This window comes from Syngnathus leptorhynchus, chromosome 16, assembly GCF_054491065.1.
Source record: "Syngnathus leptorhynchus isolate UIUO chromosome 16, UIUO_Slep, whole genome shotgun sequence".
NCBI classification, from domain to species: Eukaryota; Metazoa; Chordata; class Actinopteri; order Syngnathiformes; family Syngnathidae; genus Syngnathus; species Syngnathus leptorhynchus.
In genome coordinates, this window is record NC_141210.1 from 4,972,168 (window position 1) to 4,990,406 (window position 18,239).

At 46.2% G+C, this 18,239-nt stretch overlaps 1 protein-coding gene across 1 annotated transcript; it reads right to left on the minus strand.

Annotated features, from left to right (window-relative positions):
- Positions 1 to 123: 123 nt before the first annotated feature.
- Positions 124 to 13,903, minus strand: pde4a (phosphodiesterase 4A, cAMP-specific). Its single transcript, XM_085933477.1, has 15 exons — positions 13,142 to 13,903; positions 12,701 to 12,886; positions 12,518 to 12,554; positions 12,368 to 12,438; positions 11,778 to 11,827; positions 11,285 to 11,397; positions 7,364 to 7,457; positions 7,127 to 7,290; positions 6,944 to 7,042; positions 6,127 to 6,291; positions 5,947 to 6,046; positions 5,674 to 5,828; positions 5,458 to 5,580; positions 4,448 to 4,630; positions 124 to 3,854 (listed from the first exon to the last, which is right to left on the minus strand). Exons 1-15 carry the CDS (start codon positions 13,333 to 13,335, stop codon positions 3,333 to 3,335), a joined length of 2,256 nt encoding a protein of 751 aa, XP_085789603.1. The 5' UTR covers positions 13,336 to 13,903; the 3' UTR covers positions 124 to 3,332.
- Between the last annotated feature and the right edge of the window lie 4,336 nt (positions 13,904 to 18,239).

Consider the following 18,239-nt stretch of genomic DNA (forward strand, 5'->3'; position numbering starts at 1 on the left):
TTAATTCTTAACATCCTAATATTATAATACATAATATAAACTACAATATAATGTATTTGTATTTACTGTACGTACCCAAAAGATTCAAGAAATTTCCATTCAAAGGTACCATGTAATATAAAAATCGACCTTTATTGTATTTCTAACACACTTTACAGTACTGAACAGTGAAATAAAAAAAAATATATACTGATATACTGTCATTTTTTTTATTTATATATAGGTATTTGCTTAATAAATGTGTTTATTCACAAAATGACACCTCGGCTCTTTTAAGAGGGAAAAAAACTTTCATAAAAATAACAATAAAAAATAACCGGACACGTTTTGCATGTTACAGCGAGATAATTTACAAATATTACAATCATTTCGTGTTATTTTGTACCCCCTTATATAATTTCTACCCCTTTAGTGGAAACACACAGACACACATACACAAACCCACTCGCACACAGTCACACACGTGAATTAAAGCTAACAAAAATACTCTTTTGAGGGAGTCAGTCTGCATCCCTCCAACCTGACAAGCAGGCTATTAGTTAAAGTTACTAAGAAACAAGAGGAGGTGATAGGTAAAGACACACTTATTATCTATATACGCGTCACATATTGTGTGACTACAATATAGCCGCTCGAATTATGACTTTACATGTCAAATTAATTCATTCTGACGCGGCGGGTTCGATGAGCGAATGGCTTGTTTTGACTCTACATTGAGGGTTTGTGATTTGGCCCAGTACAATTGCAGAATTAATGGTGAAACCCCGACCCAGGTCAGACCACACACTCACACTCACACAAACACACACAACTTGAAACTCTGCCTCCGAGCCTGGTGAAATAAAGTGCTGGTACACGTATATTTGAACAACAAAGAGGTGAGGGTACAGGCAAACAAGAACATACTGAAGAGGTGAAGATTGTGGCCTGCAGTGTGTTTGTATTGTTCAATCATTTACAATGCAATATACATTATATACAAGAGTGATTATGCTTACACCTATGTGATTCTTCTTTTTATTTGTCCCTCCCACCAGCCACCGGAATGATATAAAAATAAACTGTACACAAACTGTTCAAAGAAAACAGACTTCCCGCGGTTTTCTTTTTCGTCATTTTTAAAAAGAATGGCAGCAATCAATCCACTGAATAACCTTATTAATAAGAAACAATTTGCTACAGTATCGTGTTTGTATGGCAATTAAATAGTAACTTTTTTTTATAGTTATATGACATCACAAGAAGAAGCCACCCAAAGAAAACTATTACTTTTACTTGAAGTGAACAGGCCAGTGCATACTGTATGGGAATGTTGTGTTAATGCTTGTTTCTCCATATTCCCATGGTTACACTCACACAGAAGAAAGAGCTTGGTTTCTGACCTGCAGAACCTGCTCTCTCACCACCTTTCACCATCTTTTGCTTTTTACCCTGTGAAAACGACGCTAGTTTTAAAAAAAAAAAACAAAGTGGGCAACGATACATTGAACATCATTTTAGGCCTTATTTTTTTCAAACTGTCGCGCAACCATGATGAAGTCATTCAAAAGCAGGGTACAAACGGGCTGACTAATTATTAAAATGTCAGAAACATCCACACGTGACGGGCATCCAGTCTGACGGAAAATACAAAGAAGAAATAAACTGAAGAAGCTAATGGTTAGCTTCTATGGCAACTGCATTGCGGAGGCTAACTCTTGTCATTTTTATCCTGTTTGGGGGGACCAAGCTCATTTCAGCCCGATTATCAAAAAAGGTGTAAATGTAAATGTAAATCTTAAATGCTCACAAATACACAATATAATAATTCCATATACGTGGTAGCTGCAAGGTAGTGATTTCAACAACAAAAACATTCTTCGTATTGGTCAGAGCACAGCCACAACATACTGTAAATAACTGACCAATGTATTGAAACAAGTATATCGACAAAACATAACTATCGTAGGATGTATTTCCTCCTCTACGTATCGCGGCATCTATAAATCCTGCTTCCGACATTAAGGCAAAAAAACATAATAAGCACAATAGACCTTTTAGCAGTGACCACCTCTATGGAATTAGCTTGACTCCCTAATGAATAAGGTAAAGTGGGCATGTACGTGAAGTGGTCTGACATAAAAATAAAAACTACAAGGGATTTCCAGACCAACATTCCTGAATTCCTTTTCCCATAATCCTTAACTCATCAACTTTGGTGATCATTGTATGAGGACTTGAACACAGTGCGAGCGGGCGCGGTGCAAAATTGATCCGCTGATGGCATAACAATCCAACCCCGTCTTCCTCCCACTGTTAAATAGAAAATAAAGGCAAAAAACGTATGCACCGAAGCATCGCATGGCTTATATATAGTAGGAAAGAAATGAGAGTTGGCGGGAGGGGGGGGTGAGGGGGTTAATTGTGATTGCTCGGGGGGGGGTTGTTAATTGTGATTGCTCTGTTATACCAGCAGAAGAGCAACAAAGGAAGACTTGACAGCTGAAAACATGTCACCACAGACACACCACAAAAGCATGGACAGTAGCTTCCACGAAGGAGACAATCAAAAGTGAGAACAACAACAACAAAAAAAGCACACGCGCGCACGCACAACTTCTGTCCCACAATGCATTGCTTCACCGCTGCTCTCCATTCGGGAGGCCGGTGAGTCAGAAAGGCACAGAGCCATCTTCTCGTAAAGGGGTACGGTACCCGGGGCGTCTGGACATCCATATTTCCCTCAGTGACGTCCAACTTCTTCATTTTTCTTTTCCGACAGAAATGGAAAATAAAAAATTAAAGTTGCTCGCTTTGCTGAGGAGAACAGTTCCTGTTGGGATTCTACTGAACATGAATCGCTAAAAGGGACTAAACACTCCATTGAGAGATGGCTTTTTCCAAAACAAAACAAAACAAAACAAGAAACAAATCATTGTTAGCGATCCCTTGTGTAAATGCACACATACAAACATACAGTCAAGTGTGTGTTTGCAGGAAAACAGCAGCCCAAGGGGGAGGGAGGGGGGGGGGGGGCTGCGAAGCTCAATTATTCTGCATATATGCGCGTGTGCGCACACCGCATTGAAAACGACCGAGTGTGTGTTTATCTGTGTGCATTCCCGTCCCAGAGTGCTACACCATGTTGTCCAACGCTCACTTCTTTGCATCTACAGTTGCTGTGTGATGAACTCTTGATTCCCTTTTTTTTTTAAAAATAGATTTAAAGGTCTGTTTAGTCACTGCGGTTCTTATTATGAATGTTCTTGTTCTCGGTTTTAGCCTCGTGAAAGGATGAAAACAGATCACATGTGCAAGTGAAGAGGGCTCCGAGACGCAAGAGCCGCCCGCACTCATGTATCGTCGGCTTGCGAAGAGGAATCCTCCTCTTCCTCTACAGGACTGGTGTCGGAAAGTCTCTCCTTCTTGGATTCGGTCTCCGGCTCGTCTTTCAGCTCCTCGACTTGCTCCTCCTCCTCCTCCATCGCCACCTCCTCGTCGTCCTCCTCCTCCTCGATGATGTCCTCGTTCTCCTCCTCTTCCTCCTCTTCTTCGGCCAGGACGTCCTCCCCCTCGTCCCCTTTGTCCCGCTCGTCGCCATCTCGCTCCACGTGGTTTGGGCACGCCGGGGCCTCGCCCTCGTCGCACTCGGCCTGAGAACCGTCGTCGAGGGTGAGCTCGAACTGGAACTTGTCCGCGCAGGCGTTGAGCTCCTTGTCATGGCACACGGGAGGAGGCGACGGGCTCTGCGGGATGGTACTCTGGTACCAGTCCCTGTTGTCCTCCAGAGTGTCCAAGATGTCCTGGGCGTCGGGGTGCACCAGGTCCCCCCAGGTCTCCCACAGAGGATGGACGATGTAGTCGATAAAGCCAACCTACACGGTCGAGAGGATACATGTTGTTTAGGCCGGTTTAGTCCGACATAAGTCATCATTTCCCTCAGTATAGAAAAACATATTGCATCGTGCGGTTAGCTAGCTAGCTAGCTTTGCCAACAACCCAAATAGTTTGCCAGCGTGGTCGCTTTAGAGCTCCTTGACGGAAGCTGCGAGTGTATTCAGTGGATTATTTTTGCCCCGCGGTTCCACTATGCTATCAAAAGCAAACTAGCTAGCTAGCTAACTACAAGACGGCTAGAGAAACTCATGTTAAATCTTCTCATAAACAATTCAGGGATGTTTTTAATCCGAAAATTGTATAGCGCCACCAGTCGTCTCAGCATGGGCCTTGAAATTTTTCTTTTTTTTAAGACTTTTTAGCAGCTTCTGAATGAATAAAGCTTCTCTGTTGGACTCCATAACAAATTAGCATTAACAACGTGGGAGGATGACTACTGCCTTCCCAGATGGCAGCTCATTCTCTGTTCAGTACCGTTTTTAGCAAACCACCCCAGCACGCCCAGCGTCTACCAGCTGCCCAGTGGTGCTGAGATCCGAACCCACGCACGAACAACTGGATCTGACTTTACCTGACTCTTTTCCACCGAGGCGGTGTGCTTGTCACACATGGGGCTGATCTCCATTCCTCGTTCCCTCTCCTTGTCACCTTGCCTGAAGAACTCCTCCATGATTCTCTCCGTCCATTGTCGGTACACTGCCAGAGGCTTGGTTGGATTGCTCAGGTCAGCGCAGTGCACCATGTTCCTCAAAACCTGCACGGACACAGTCGCAGATGCCGTTTAGAGATCAATTAGTGTGTGAGTCACCCGCTTGAATAAACAACTCAAAGGGTGTCACTAGATGTCATCTGCCTGTTTTTCAACAACTCATCAAGGCCCCGGCGAAGATGGAAACTACCCAAGTCCTGACCGCTGACCCACTTTGCTGCCTTTTTCCAAAATAAATCACCTTTAATGACTTTACAAATCACTTTTAGACGACCCACACCGGAGAACGAGGATCTAATTGTGTAACATTGGACACACACAACACTAATCGGTTGACCTACTTTGGAGGTGGTCAAAAATCTACTTCTGCGTGGAGACGGGATGTCGGATTAAAAATGCATGCTGGAGTTGTTTGCTTTGAGACGCTGATTCGTTATCTCCCCACGACGCTGTGAGTCAACTGGGGTCAAATGCGTGCGTGCACGGCCGCTTGCCGCCTCCAGGTTAAGATGTCACGCTCCCTCGAGCTCCGTGCAGACAATAACGAGCGGCTCGGTCTTTCATTAAAGTGTTGCCCGGCAATATGATGACAAAGTAGATCAAATTCCAAATTGAAAATGTACTACAGGGAACAGGATCAGGACCTCGCAGATGTCTAGAATCTTCTGGCTGAAAAAGATTATAAAAGACCCTTTAAAAGATTGGCCCTTTTTTTGTCTTCTCTTATTAAAGTCCAGGAAGTCATTAACATTCTTGAAATAAAATTACTCACAAATTTCTATCAAAATATTCCCCTAGATGTAGGGGTGGCCAGTGGGGGGACAGGAGAGCATACAATTTAGCTCTGCCCCTGGCCCACCTTCATTTCTCACCTGTATCCGATCGGTGTAGTGGTCCAGCAGCAGAACACCCGAGCTCGTCACTTTCTTGGTTTCCACCATCGTCTTGAGGTCTGCCAGCAGGCTCATGTGTTTGGACATATCTGTTGCTAAAACCTGCATAGACACATTTTCATTTATTAGTATTAACAAGGGTGATGATGGGGGGGGGGGGGGGGGGTCATGAGAGTTGAAGGTATGAAAAGTCACCATATCAATGACAAGTTTCCTCAGGCTCTGTCTCTGCCTCTTGCTAAGGTTCTGGAAGATGTCACAGTTGTCCTCGTGGAGCAGCTTGAAGCCCACAGCCAGGTGATGGTTTTCCAGAACCGACTCGTCGTTGTACATCAGTGCAAGTTCCGAGTCTGCGGGGTGTAACGAGTAACTCCATTAGTAAAACTAACTTTATTTTTTTCACTCAAAACTGACGAAAATGAAAATTGCATTGTTGTGCCATCTGTCTTGTCATGTGTCTCTACTCACTGGTATTTATGAGGAACTGGTTGGACACTCCCGGATGGTCGACATCATGGATGGCGGCCGCAAATAACGCGGCCAAGATCTCTAGATCAGTGAACACAGCCTGCCAGAGAAATAACACATTAGTATCCACCTCAAATATTTACATAATACTTGACAAACTAAACATTTGGCAACATTTACATCTAGAGCCGGCGTAGACAGCAGTACGTGTGTGGACTGAGTGACATCTGCGGCGTGGAGGCTGTTGTGGTAGGCCACGTTGGCATGGTAATGGTCCTCCAGCGTCATCACGTAGGTGACAAACGTATCCACTGGGATGCGAAAGGTCTTCAGTAGATCTCGCTCCTGCGGCCGGGAAGAAGCCAGTGCTCATAAATCATTATCGTTGTTGACCTGTGTTGCCTATTGTCGGGTTAGGGTTAGGCAAGTTATGAGTTTCTCTTGTCTGTTTTGGTTATGTGACAATTAGTGTTATCTTTTAAGCTAATGCTAAGGAAGATAGCAGTTGCTCCACAGTAACCAAATATTCAATATTAGGCTACATACTACAGATGTTTTCTTACAGTGTGGTGTTCTTTTACTCAAATATATAGATTACACAAATAAAAAGTCATTTAGGCCCTTTCAGGACAACTTTTGGTTAAAACGATCTCATTAGCAAAACAATTTGGTAACATCAGGACACAGAAATCTAATTGGACCCCCCCAAAAAATATAATGGATGTTTGGGAATACATTCTTAATGTATTCCCAAAAGTCCATTATGTTTTATTTATATTTATATATGTATTAATATTAATATTTAGTTATATTATTTATATTTATATATATATATTTTTGTTATTATTATTTTTTTATGAAACAAAAGTTTGAATTTAGGGCGTAAATGTAGGTCATTGTTTCTGCTAGCATTTCGCTCGCCGCTGGTTTTAAGTCAGCAAAAATGAAGCCTGCCAAGCAATTAAGCACTCTTGCGTTAGTGGGTCGACTCCCTCACCTGGAAGATGGCAAACATAATGCAGCTCAGGGGTCTGTTGTTCGAGAACTCTGCCACACGAAAGATATTAAGGCCCCACTTGTTCAAGTCATTCAGCTCCTGAGGATATAGCACAGATTGCAGGCAGGAAATAAAATGAAACTTTTCTGACGATAACTACAGAAATTGTTTGTTTGCACTCACTCTAGCTAACGCATCCTCATGTTCTGTCTTGACGCCAAAGCGAGGCAAGGTGGAGTTTGAAAGGCTGGAACTGTGCGTGAGTTTCTTCACGCCGCTGATGTGACACATGGGCTTGTCCCGCTCCCTCAAAGTCGGGGACGGGATCTCCACCTCGTTCTGCTTATCTGCTCGGAGGGATTTCAGTTCAGATATGGCGGCGGGTGGGAGGCAAATAGTTTGTCGTGGGGTTCGGCTTACCTAGAAAGGTCGTGGAGATGTATTCGGACACCTGGTTCCCTGAGCGACTCATCTCTGACAAATGGGACAACTCTCTGTTCAGCATCCTCTTGAACTACAGAGTACAAACACAAATTTTGTTTGCTTACATAGTACATCACGTGAATAAGTCATACTAGGGTTGGGTTGGGTTGGCTTTTGTTTGGAAATAAATGAATAATCGTGATTTCAATGTGCATCAAATTAATCTTGATTACAGCGTTGTTGTTTTTTGTTACATAATCACTCAAAGTGCCACACAACGTCGACACAAATGAAGACAAATAAAAGACAAATTATTGTTGTTTCACGACATCTTGGTAAAGATTCCAATTTGGATTCCCGAGTGCATTGAGTGCGACATTAAATCAAATTAAAATACTTCAAAGAGCGTGCTTCTTTTGAGTCACGAGTTGAATTCACTTATCATTGATGATCAATTCGTCCTTCTTCACAAAAGGTGAGAAAACCAATTATGATTCATGACACTTCTTTTTTTTTTTTTTTCTCACACCACAATGCTGTCCATGATGATGGCCATGTAGCGATGTTCTGCAAAATAAATCTGACTCCCTTTTGTTTTTCCTCAAAGATGTTTGCAAATCAAGCAAGCTTGTTTCATTCTCGGGGAGGTAAAAGCAGCATGTCTGAATGGCCAAGGCACAATGCGATGTCCTACTGACCGATCCCTCACACATAACAATCTCTTAGGCAACCCGAGCGAACGGTTGCCGTGGCAACTCTTTCCTCGCAGCCACTCACTTGAGCTTGACGTGAGCGCGGCGCCTTGCTTGGGTGACAATTCGAAAAGGAGTAGGCAGGTGTCTCTGACTTTTACCAAGGTCAAGTGACGACACGCTCCTTCCATCTTCCTTTCCTTTCCGCCTCTCCTAAAACAGGACCACGGCCTAAAAACAAATCCGTGTACCCTCCTGCCATTTTATTTACCATCATTCACTGTTCTCCTCGGCCTCAAAAGGAGATGCTCTGACATGCTGTCGGGCGGGATCAGGGAGTCCACGCGTAGTGGTACTCGCGGCCCCCAAACCGTGTCACTCTCCTTGTCGCCTTTTCCTTCACGCCGATGCTGTAATGCTGAGTCATAGCTGCCAACCGACACTCGCCCGGCGCCAGGACAAACAACACTTCCTATGACACTGACTAATGAAGCCAGCGCTGCAAAGACATGACACACACACGTGCTCAAAGGCGACACGAGTGCAGGCCACGGTGGCCCATTGTGTCTTTCCTCTCAGGCTTTAATTCAACACTGTATTTTCCTGACAACTGTGTTCATCTTAGATTTGGGACAAAAATGGAAATAGGCACCAATGTGAGCCTGAAAAATGAAGAGTCCAATACAACAATAGAACCAGGTTTCAAAATACAAGAAAATGATCTGCCAAATAAACAGATTTCTTGAGACAAGTGTATTTACACGAACTAAACCAAAACCAAAATCTTATTTTAAGATTAACCTACTCATAACCAGTAATAAAATCTCATACAGTAAGGAATTAATGCATCGAGCAAACTTTGTCATTGTTCAAAATACTTCAAGGACCCACCACACTTCTGTCGGCTCTAAAATGGCAGACCACGCAAAGCAGTGACGTTTGGAGAAACAAACTCAGCAAAAAAAAAAAAACATCAACAAAGAGTCTTCTCTTGCTGTGAATGCGCTAAAACTACTCCAAATCACAAATGCTAACGAGAGGAGTTTCTAATGCATGCTAGTTTGGGACACTTGACCATTCCAGCAATCTAAGATGGCCACTGCCAGGCCTCGTTTGTCAAACTCTGCGAGCCCTACCTGGTCCCACCAGCCGATGAGCCAGGGCCTGGAGCAGGTCTCGCAGAACAGGTCCACCAAGGGGGTCCTACGCTGCGCCGTCGTCCCACCCCCCTCCAGGACCCCTCCGGCCGCCTCACCAAGGTCCAGCTCTGCCCCTGCCCTCCCCTGCAGCGAGCTGTAGCTGGAGGAGCGGGGCAGCCGGTAGCCCCCCGGTACAGGCGAGGGACAGGGTGACGGTGTGGGGTCAATGGCCTCCACCACACCCATGTTGAGGGTGACAGGAGGCTTGGGCCGGTGGCACAGGCAGGTGGTGCGGTAGTGGAGCGGGGTGGGAGCACTGCAGGTGCCCCATTGGCATGAGGGTGTCGTCAGGGCGCGCGGGGAGAGGCCAGGGCACTCCAGAGTGAAGGCTGCCCCGAGTGGGGGGTGAAGGAACGGGGGCGAGGGGGAGGGGAACGAGGGAAGGGGGCCGACTAGCCTGGCCTACATGCAGCACCCCAAAGTGGCCCGCCCGCTCGGCCTAGAGTCCAGCCTCGCTTGCGAGCTAACGACGCGGGGCCCAGGAGCCCCCCCTGGATCTGGAAACTGTGGAGACTACATCTCATCCTATCTGGTGATCCGGCTGACCCGAATGTAGAGCCGGCGCAGGGTCAAGGGAGATGCGAAAGGAGAGAGGCAAGATTGAGGTAAACAGAGCGGGAGCGTCTGAAGGGCACCGAGACGAGCCTGCAGAGGAAGATGAGGCCGACGTGGGAGAGACGGGCAGGACGAGGGATGCTCGACCGACAGTAAAAAAAAAAATAGGACAGTTAGACGACGGAAGCAAACGAGAGGGGCGGACGATGACAGCAGCGCCGCGGGACGACCCGAGTATCGAACGACGGGAGGATCGACAACATGGGGGACGACGGCAAAATGATGGGGAAACGGAATCTGGGCCAGTTTCTTATAATCGCCGTCTGGAAAAACAGGCTCCTTCTCCGTGCGTCGACCGCCCCTCCCCCAAGAGGGCCAGCCCAGTCCTCGTATCGGTGGATCGGCCCCGTCTGTCCCCAGCTGAGTCCGACGTCCCGCTCCGTGTGAGTCCGAGCCCACGGGATGCCGTAGAGCGATCCCCGCCGCCTTAGCCAGCTGCTCCTCCTCCTCCTCTTCGGATGCTGTCGCCCGTGGCGCCTCTTTTTTGCCGGGATGTCGTAGACGACTCTCGCAAGCTAATCAGGCGTTGTGGCTGCACGCGCATGCACGTGCGTGCCTGCGCCCGCTGGCTTCTGATGGCGGCCCCAGTGCGCCTGCGCGGCCAGACGGCATGTATGTCTGTCGAGAATATGTGCGTGTGCGTGTGTGAGAGTGAGAGACTGAGTGGGAATACAGCCATCAAGTGTCTCCATGTTGGATCTCTGCAGGTTGGTTGCAGTACAAATTCTCCATGAGAGGTTTTCACACTAAAACGTTCACCAAAAACACACCCGACTGAATCTCAGCATGTTCAAATGATGAAAAGCAGAAGGGACAACGTTCAACAGAACAAACGGCGTCTGCCGCTTTAAGATGGATCACTACTACAAGAGCGTTGCCCGCCATGTCATTGGATCCCGCCCGGACCACATGGCTTGCGGTTTGCATGGCCAACCAATGAGGAAAAGGCAGAGGCAGAGCCTGCTGCTGTTCGATAGCAACCAAGGTTACAGCGGAGACATCAGCATCAGGACCACGACCCCCCCCCCCTCTCGGCCCCTCCCCCTTCATTTCCACACACACACTCATGTGCTCACCACCCACAGACCACCACTAGTCCTTGCCCAGCGTGTGCACACTCAAGACGCTGCGTAGTCACGCTGCCATGAGGACGTAGTAAAGCACAAGACGCTTTCTGCCACACAATTACCATCCACTGATGCAAAGTGACAGGCGGAACAATTAAATGCTCTCCCACGGCTGGGTACGTAGCCCATCACATTTTTATTACGTAAAAAGATGTGCCTCGGCTCAATAGAGATTGAGAAACATTACACAACTGGCCTGACTAACCCAGAAGGTAAAGTGAGTATCCAATAAATACATGCGCTATGGAAATAAATGCGAGTTTGTTTGGTGTCATGCTTATGCACCTTGTTGGAGGCCATCTCGCTGACAGAGCGGTGGGTCTGAATGGTCTCCAGCTGGTCCAGACACCAGTCCAACTCTTCCAGTGTTTCCCGGGCCATCTGCTGGTATGTCTCCTCTGAGGTAGGAGCAAGGAAACATACTCACTTTGAAACCATTTCAACAAATATACCTCAGAAAATTATTATATTGTGGAAAGCTGATTGCTTCCATAATTCATGTCAACCAAATATTGACTGCATATAAATGGACGAACTTTTCAGGAGGCCAATTGCTACTTAATTTCTACATAAAAAATATTGATCATTTATTTATTTATTCATTTATTTGTCATTCTTTTTAAGCCATTATCATGAAGTATTTTCATTTTAACTTTATATTATTTGTGTTCTTCTTATTTTGATGACTATTATATGTCAATGTAATTATTATTAGCTATACAATGTTTTATTATTATTCATCTGTGTAAATAATCTTTGATAAAATATTCATCCTTACCAGAAAGGGTTGCTTGGGGAACGGTCGGTTGACTTGTGACGGGCGACCTCCTGTGGACAAACGCATCATTACATCAAAAGCGGAATGGCACGCTGCTGCCCTCTGTCGATCCTTGATATCCTTTCACTATGAGTTCAACAAAATCATTTTGACACTCACCATGGTTTCCAAATAGTTTCATGAATATAAGTCATATCTACGTACCTACAAAACGACTGAATTTCTGGATAGTTATTAAAGTGTGCCACCCCAAAATACAACCAAAAATATCATATGAGTGCAATATTCCAAAAAGTAAAAAATGTGAACCATACTGTTTTTTTCCAGATAAGCTGCGAGGCGGGAGGCTTTTTCAGGACACAGTGCGTAATTATAGAATGCTGATCATTCTGCTGCAATGCTTTTTCTTTTATATCATATTGATGCGCTTGAGGGCCTGCCAAAAACAATCGGCTCGATTCTACTGCATCGCAAAAAAAAAAGGCATCCTTTATAGAGTTATTGACCATGTCGTTAACCAAACGCCAGGATAGAAATGTGTGCCAGCAGCAACTGAAGCGGAGGAGCATCAAACACAAAATGATACTGACTTGTTAGTGGGTGTGGTGACATTGGCGAGGATGGTGAAGTTGCTTCTTACAGATCGTAGGCTGGCCAACACCTGGTGGGGGGGGGGGGGGTGCACAATTAAGCAACGTACCGACAATAATTGGCATGCTGTTGAACAGTCGTCAAAATACCTGAGCGAAAGGGGTGACGATCATGTCTTCAGCATGCCTGTGAATGACAACTGCTCAAAAAAAATGTTCTCGCAACTGAGTCCTAACACTCATTCACTACCAATGACGGCTATAGACGTCAATTTTAATTGGGCTGGCATTGATTGAGTTGTGCTGGATCCAGGTTGTAGTCTGCTCACTCACCCCTCACTGTTGATGGAGGAGTTGCGTGACATAGTTTTGGGGGATGTGTCGTAGTCGGAGTCGGAGCGGTACAGGAAGGACTCCCTGCGTTGGCTCTGAGGGAAAGAAGGGTGCAGCACCAACCCAGGACTCGCCTGCGAATCCATCGGACTTCGTCCCGGCGACGGGCCATTTTCCGAATCGAAGCTTTAGGAAGAAGACAGAAACATGAATGTGATCTCGTTTTATAGTGACACCGAGATGTGACAGGATAAAACGTCGCAGTCCCCCGGCATGTGTGAAAAAAAAAAAAAAAAAGAGATGTGACAGCGTCCCTTAACTGGCTATAAAAGTGTTTGTTCTTAAAATTCTCCCGGAGCCCGACATCCACAACTTTCAGTGAGTAGAAAGCCATCCGAAGTTTTAAAGAAATAAAGGCACTCCGCAGAAGCTTTAATGTACCTGCAGTGACTCTGAGATAAACGTCTGACTTCCTGAATGCTTCGGTTCAGTTTCAGTCGGCGGAACAAGGTGGATCCTGTGGGTCCGCGGGAATGTTCGCCCGGCGACACGGGCGAGGTGATCGAGTCGGCCGGAGGTGGCCCCTCCGAACCGTCCCATAACGTCAGCTGTCGCGTCAGTTTCTTCTGAGTCATCACCGCCCCAGGCTCCGCTTCAAAATGTCCGTCCCGTCTCGCGCGAGCGCCCCCAACTACCTACCCTCGACTTGGACTCGAGCGGCGGATCAAATAACAAGGCCCCGATCCTCCCTTTGGTCCCGCTCGCCCGCATGCCAGCCGAGTCAAAGTGCATCAACATGCATATCCCGCTCTCGGATCCTCAGGCCTCGGATGCTTCAAATCCTTCCACTCCCCCCCTCGACTTTGTTCTCGAGATTTATGCAGGTCTCTTTAATCCGTGCATGCGCCGGGGTCCTTTCAGGTCTGCCGAAGACACCCCCACACACACGCTTCCACTCGAGCAGCCCTCGACCAGAACGCAGCCCTCCCTTTCTTATTTCTCCTAATTAATCAACTTCACGCCCTTCAAATGAATATTTCTGTGACTCGGGTTGTCTGCCCTTCCTCCCTCCTTCTTCACCTCCTTTCCCTCTGGGCTACGCGAGCATGTGCTCTCAATGTCCTTATCTCACGGCTCACAGTTGCTCTGCAGCAACAGGAAAGCTGATCAGTAAGAGACCACAGGCAACACAACAACACTCACTGTCTGTGTGCAATGAGGATTTGCAAGATAGGGAACCACCCAGGGAGAGCTAAAAAAAAAAAAAAAAAAGCAAGTTTTGGAAGGCAACAGTTGACTCACGACCCTCTTGCCCCGGTGTTTACACATTCTACTAAAGGTCGTGGGAAGGGAGGGGGGGGGAGAGGGAGAGGGGGGGGGGGGGCTGTGTGCCCAAAACACTTGAGTGTTTTTACACCAACATCCTTGCAAGGAAGCAAATATTTGCGTGGCCTTTAGATAAGAACAGACACAACGCTGACTTCATCTTCATCATCGTCATCACTACCAGCAACAATTAGACCATGAAATAGCTTTTTCGAGCAAGGTGCAAGCGGGTCAAGCAAGACTAATTCGCCGATGACATCTGAGAAAAAAATATTCGACAGGCGTCGGGTTAGAGGGCGGGATGTCACACTTACATGGCCGGATGTTCGAATGCAGGACGTGTTGTACCAGAAGGGCGTTACGATGCTGACGGAAAGAGCTGAGCTAGTATTTGTTACGTCAATAAAAGGAGCCCGCATCGATTGTTATTCACAACATTGTGTTGGCATTTGGACAGCTCTGGGATATTTCATTGCATCATTGGAGAGGAAGTTAAGAGCTGAATATGGTAACACATTATAAAAATGTGAGAACCATGACACAATGAGGGATTTTTTTTTTCTGGGGGGAAATCCGATTCTAATTGAGCCGGATTATCTGCATTTGTGTTGTCCTCTTAATTAGCTTTTGCTGAATTGAATTTTGTTGCGAATCATGAACTCATCAGAAATATCGAACAGGTACGATTTTGTTGGATAATCGCTCAGGATGTTGCTGGAGAAATACTCAGTATGTGCACACCTCGCAGAGCTCGCTTATGAAAACTCACACATATGGAAAAAAAAAAAAAAAAAAAGACAACTTCAAGGGGAAAAAAAACGTCAGGAATCATCACGCTCATGACAGCTGCTATTGTGATATGCAGAGAGCTGACAATTACTCCGTCGTGTGTCAAATAGTGAGTCTGGGCTGCATAATAGCTGATGAAAGCTGGCTAAGTGACTCATGCCCGCAGAGTGAGCACAAAAAAAAATAAAAATAACCCCCCCATGTTGCACTATGGGAGTGTGTTTTCACTCGCACCGGACGCAAGATGGCGATAAGCGGCGGCCGTGGGTAGCAGGGGCGCCTTTTTTTTTTTTTTACGCGCGACAAGCATTTCAAGTGGCAACATGATGATCAGAGACTTTCAGTGGGACGCCGATTTGTGCCGGTTGAGCTGCTCCGTCTTTACGGGAGATTGCAAAGTGTCGGCTCTGGGATGCAGAACACATTAAGTCTCACTGCTGGACAACGCCTGAGGTAATGGATGTTAGTAAAACCCCATATTCGCCATTCGATTGCTGGTGTGGAACTTGTAAAAAGCTTTAAGACCAAGGAAAACATGTCCTACAAATCGCCTTACCGTATTTTCCGGACTATAAGGTGCACCGGACTATAAGGCGCACCTTCAATGAATGGCCCATTTTAAAACTTGGTCCTTATATAAGGCGCACCGGCCTATAAGGCGCACCATGAATGCATCATGTCAGATTTTTAATCCAAATCAAATCATTCTCCATTTGATCTTTTTTATTTCAACTTCAGACGCAACAAATTACTTTATAATCACATAAAATTGATCCACAGTCTTTTTGATTCATGATTCATAGTCTTCAGCGGGCCACTTATGATTGATTTCATGACACAATGCTTCGGGCCAGTTTAAATTTAGGAATTTGGTCCATATATAAGGCGCACTGGACTATAAGGCGCACTGTCGGCTTTTGAGAAAATTTCAGGTTTTTAGGTGTGCCTTATAGTCGGGAAAATACGGTAAACTTGTAGGGTCATCTTTCAGGGGGGTCCTTATGTGCCAAATAAACTGCGGAAATCAGACTGTTATGCTGCGGCACTCCCCCCCCCTCTCTCTCTCTTTCTTTGCAGACATTTCCACAAAGAGGAGGGGGTGGATTAGGTGTCATTAATACAGCAACCTTCAAAAGCGATGCAGCGATTAGTTTGATTAAACCTCAACACATATTCCCTCCACGCTGACCCCTGTCCGGTCTCCCCGGTCCCCACATCGAGTTTTTCTTGCCATTGATTATTCATTAGGATTCATGATGAGGAAGCGAGCTGGCGCCACATCAGCGTTTCCCCAAAAGTCTCGCAGGGTGTCAGCTCCTGCCGCCCCGCTACACGCAGCCATTAATCAGAGCTTTCAGCGAAGGGGCGCTTACGCAAGACTGGTTTTTGGTGAGAACGGTCAAAAACGATGGCGTTTTTGCCTTTTCTTTTGCATATGATTTCCTGAAAAGATTTGGACTTCTTCTTCTAACACTAACCAATCGCCCCTGATCCAATCTCTTCATATCACCAACTTAATGATTAACCTGCCCGAGTACATCACCCTCTCGCCCCCTCCAGTGCGCCGTTTCAGCCTCGGAGGAGAATGACAGTTATTTCCTGCCCCCGCTTCGTCTTCTGCCAAGCAAGCACAGATGCTTATTTTCAGGCGCAAGCGCCAATCCCCCCCCCCCCCATCCATCCATCCTTCCTCCTTCTACCCATGAGCCGTGCCTCACCCAGGCATTTAGCACCTGGCTGATTGCTAGAAGTGTGGGGGAGTTCAGTGAAGAGGGAGTAAAGAGATTGCAAAAAAGGGGAGCAGGGAGGGAGCAGGGGGTATGGGCAGGGCTGCTATTGGCTTGACCATACTGTATAATCACAGCGACTGACTCATCCTGCCAGCGAGCCATTGAGCATGTGAGGCGCTTTGATTCCGCAGGCCGGAGCACGCTTGGGCGGCAACGTGCCCGATACTGACACATCTCCAATGACACGTTCGTGTCCGCTTGCCTCAGCTTGCCCTTTGTGTTGCTTCTCAAGCAATGGACAAGAGGACAAGGGTTGACAGAGACACGCTCTATTTTACATTGGCATTTACAGTACAATGCACAAGAAGCAGAAGTTCCCAGGATGGGAGGGGGGGAGAGGCCAAGCCATCTGGCCACTGGAGATCCAGGATGGCTTCCTCGAGGCCAAAGATGGAACAGCGGGGCATGGGCGGGGCATCAACACAAGGCGAAGGGGTTCCAGGAAGCGCGTCAGGGCAATGCAGACATGTTGAGACAAACAAATTCTTTCGTTTTTTTTTTTGTTTTTTTTTTATGTCAGGAACAGCATCAGCACTATCTTTCCAGAAGCTATAACAATCAACACAAAGCTCCACCTTGGCTTCATTTCCTGGCAGAACACAATTTTATTAGAGTATGTTCCAGCATGCGTTAGCATTTGGAACAGCTCAAAAAGCTCTCCAAGTTGATCCTAGATGCGTGATAGAGAGTTTATGACTCCAAAAAAGACTAGACCTGCAAGGAGACATATAGTGTCTGCAGTTGAATTCATTCCAAGAGCAAACCACTTGTAGCTTAAGTTGTTATTTCTCATTGAAATAAAAGAAAATGCAACTTATCCGAGATTGCATATAAATACAGCCAGCCTCCCTCAGCCCGTTGAGCTCGGCACCGCACGCCGTGCGGTCCGCTTACATAGCCAAGGATTACTGCACATTATCCTTCCCCCGGTTGGATCGTGACTCGAGCACAGAAGCGCAGGTCACCGAATTTACAGAACCGCAAGTGTCGGCTACAATCTGACACCTGCTCGATTCTAAGGGGAATATGAAAAGTTATTTGATGTGCTAAACCGGAGAGGATTACCGGATCTGTAAGGTTGCTGGCCGCTATCTAGCAGCCTTTTAATCTATTAATGCTCGATAAACTCCACCTGGATTTAGCGGGCCAGATGAGACACACAATTGGCTTTTATTTGAGGGAATTGCCCCGAAGGTCTCGTGGGGAGCCACAGTCTTCTAACCTTTTCTCCGGCCTACTAAATTCTAACTACGTTATTGCTACGAAGGGAATATTGCCAAATTCGAGTCTTTGCACTGCCTCAAATATTATCTTCCACAGATGCGATTCAATACACGAGTTCTATCCAAAAATCTGCAGTTACAAAGATAAGCAGGCCAAGGCCAAACACTCCTTCAGATATCTTCTGTCTCTCTGACCTATTAAAAAAAAAAAAAAAATCATGATTCAGCAAGCATACAAAACTCCCACACATGTCCACAGATTCATCTGCCAAGATTCAAACCCAGAACCTCTCAACTGTGATGCAAATGACTAGCTCACCATACTCTGGCTGGCAACATTTATATTAAAACGGTAATATTTTTAATATGATTGATGTGACTTTCTGCTGTTTTGTCCGTTTTTTGTCACCT

Excerpts from the sequence above, each read along its gene's own strand:
- pde4a (XM_085933477.1), bottom strand. The coding sequence starts at position 13,335 with ATGACTCAGAAGAAACTGACGCGACAGCTGACGTTATGGGACGGTTCG. Across the intron at positions 12,555-12,700 it reads TCCTCCATCAACAGTGAGGG|GCATGCTGAAGACATGATCG; the intron begins GTGAGTGAGCAG and ends TGTCATTCACAG. Across the intron at positions 12,439-12,517 it reads TCGTCACCCCTTTCGCTCAG|GTGTTGGCCAGCCTACGATC; the intron begins GTATTTTGACGA and ends CCCCCCCACCAG.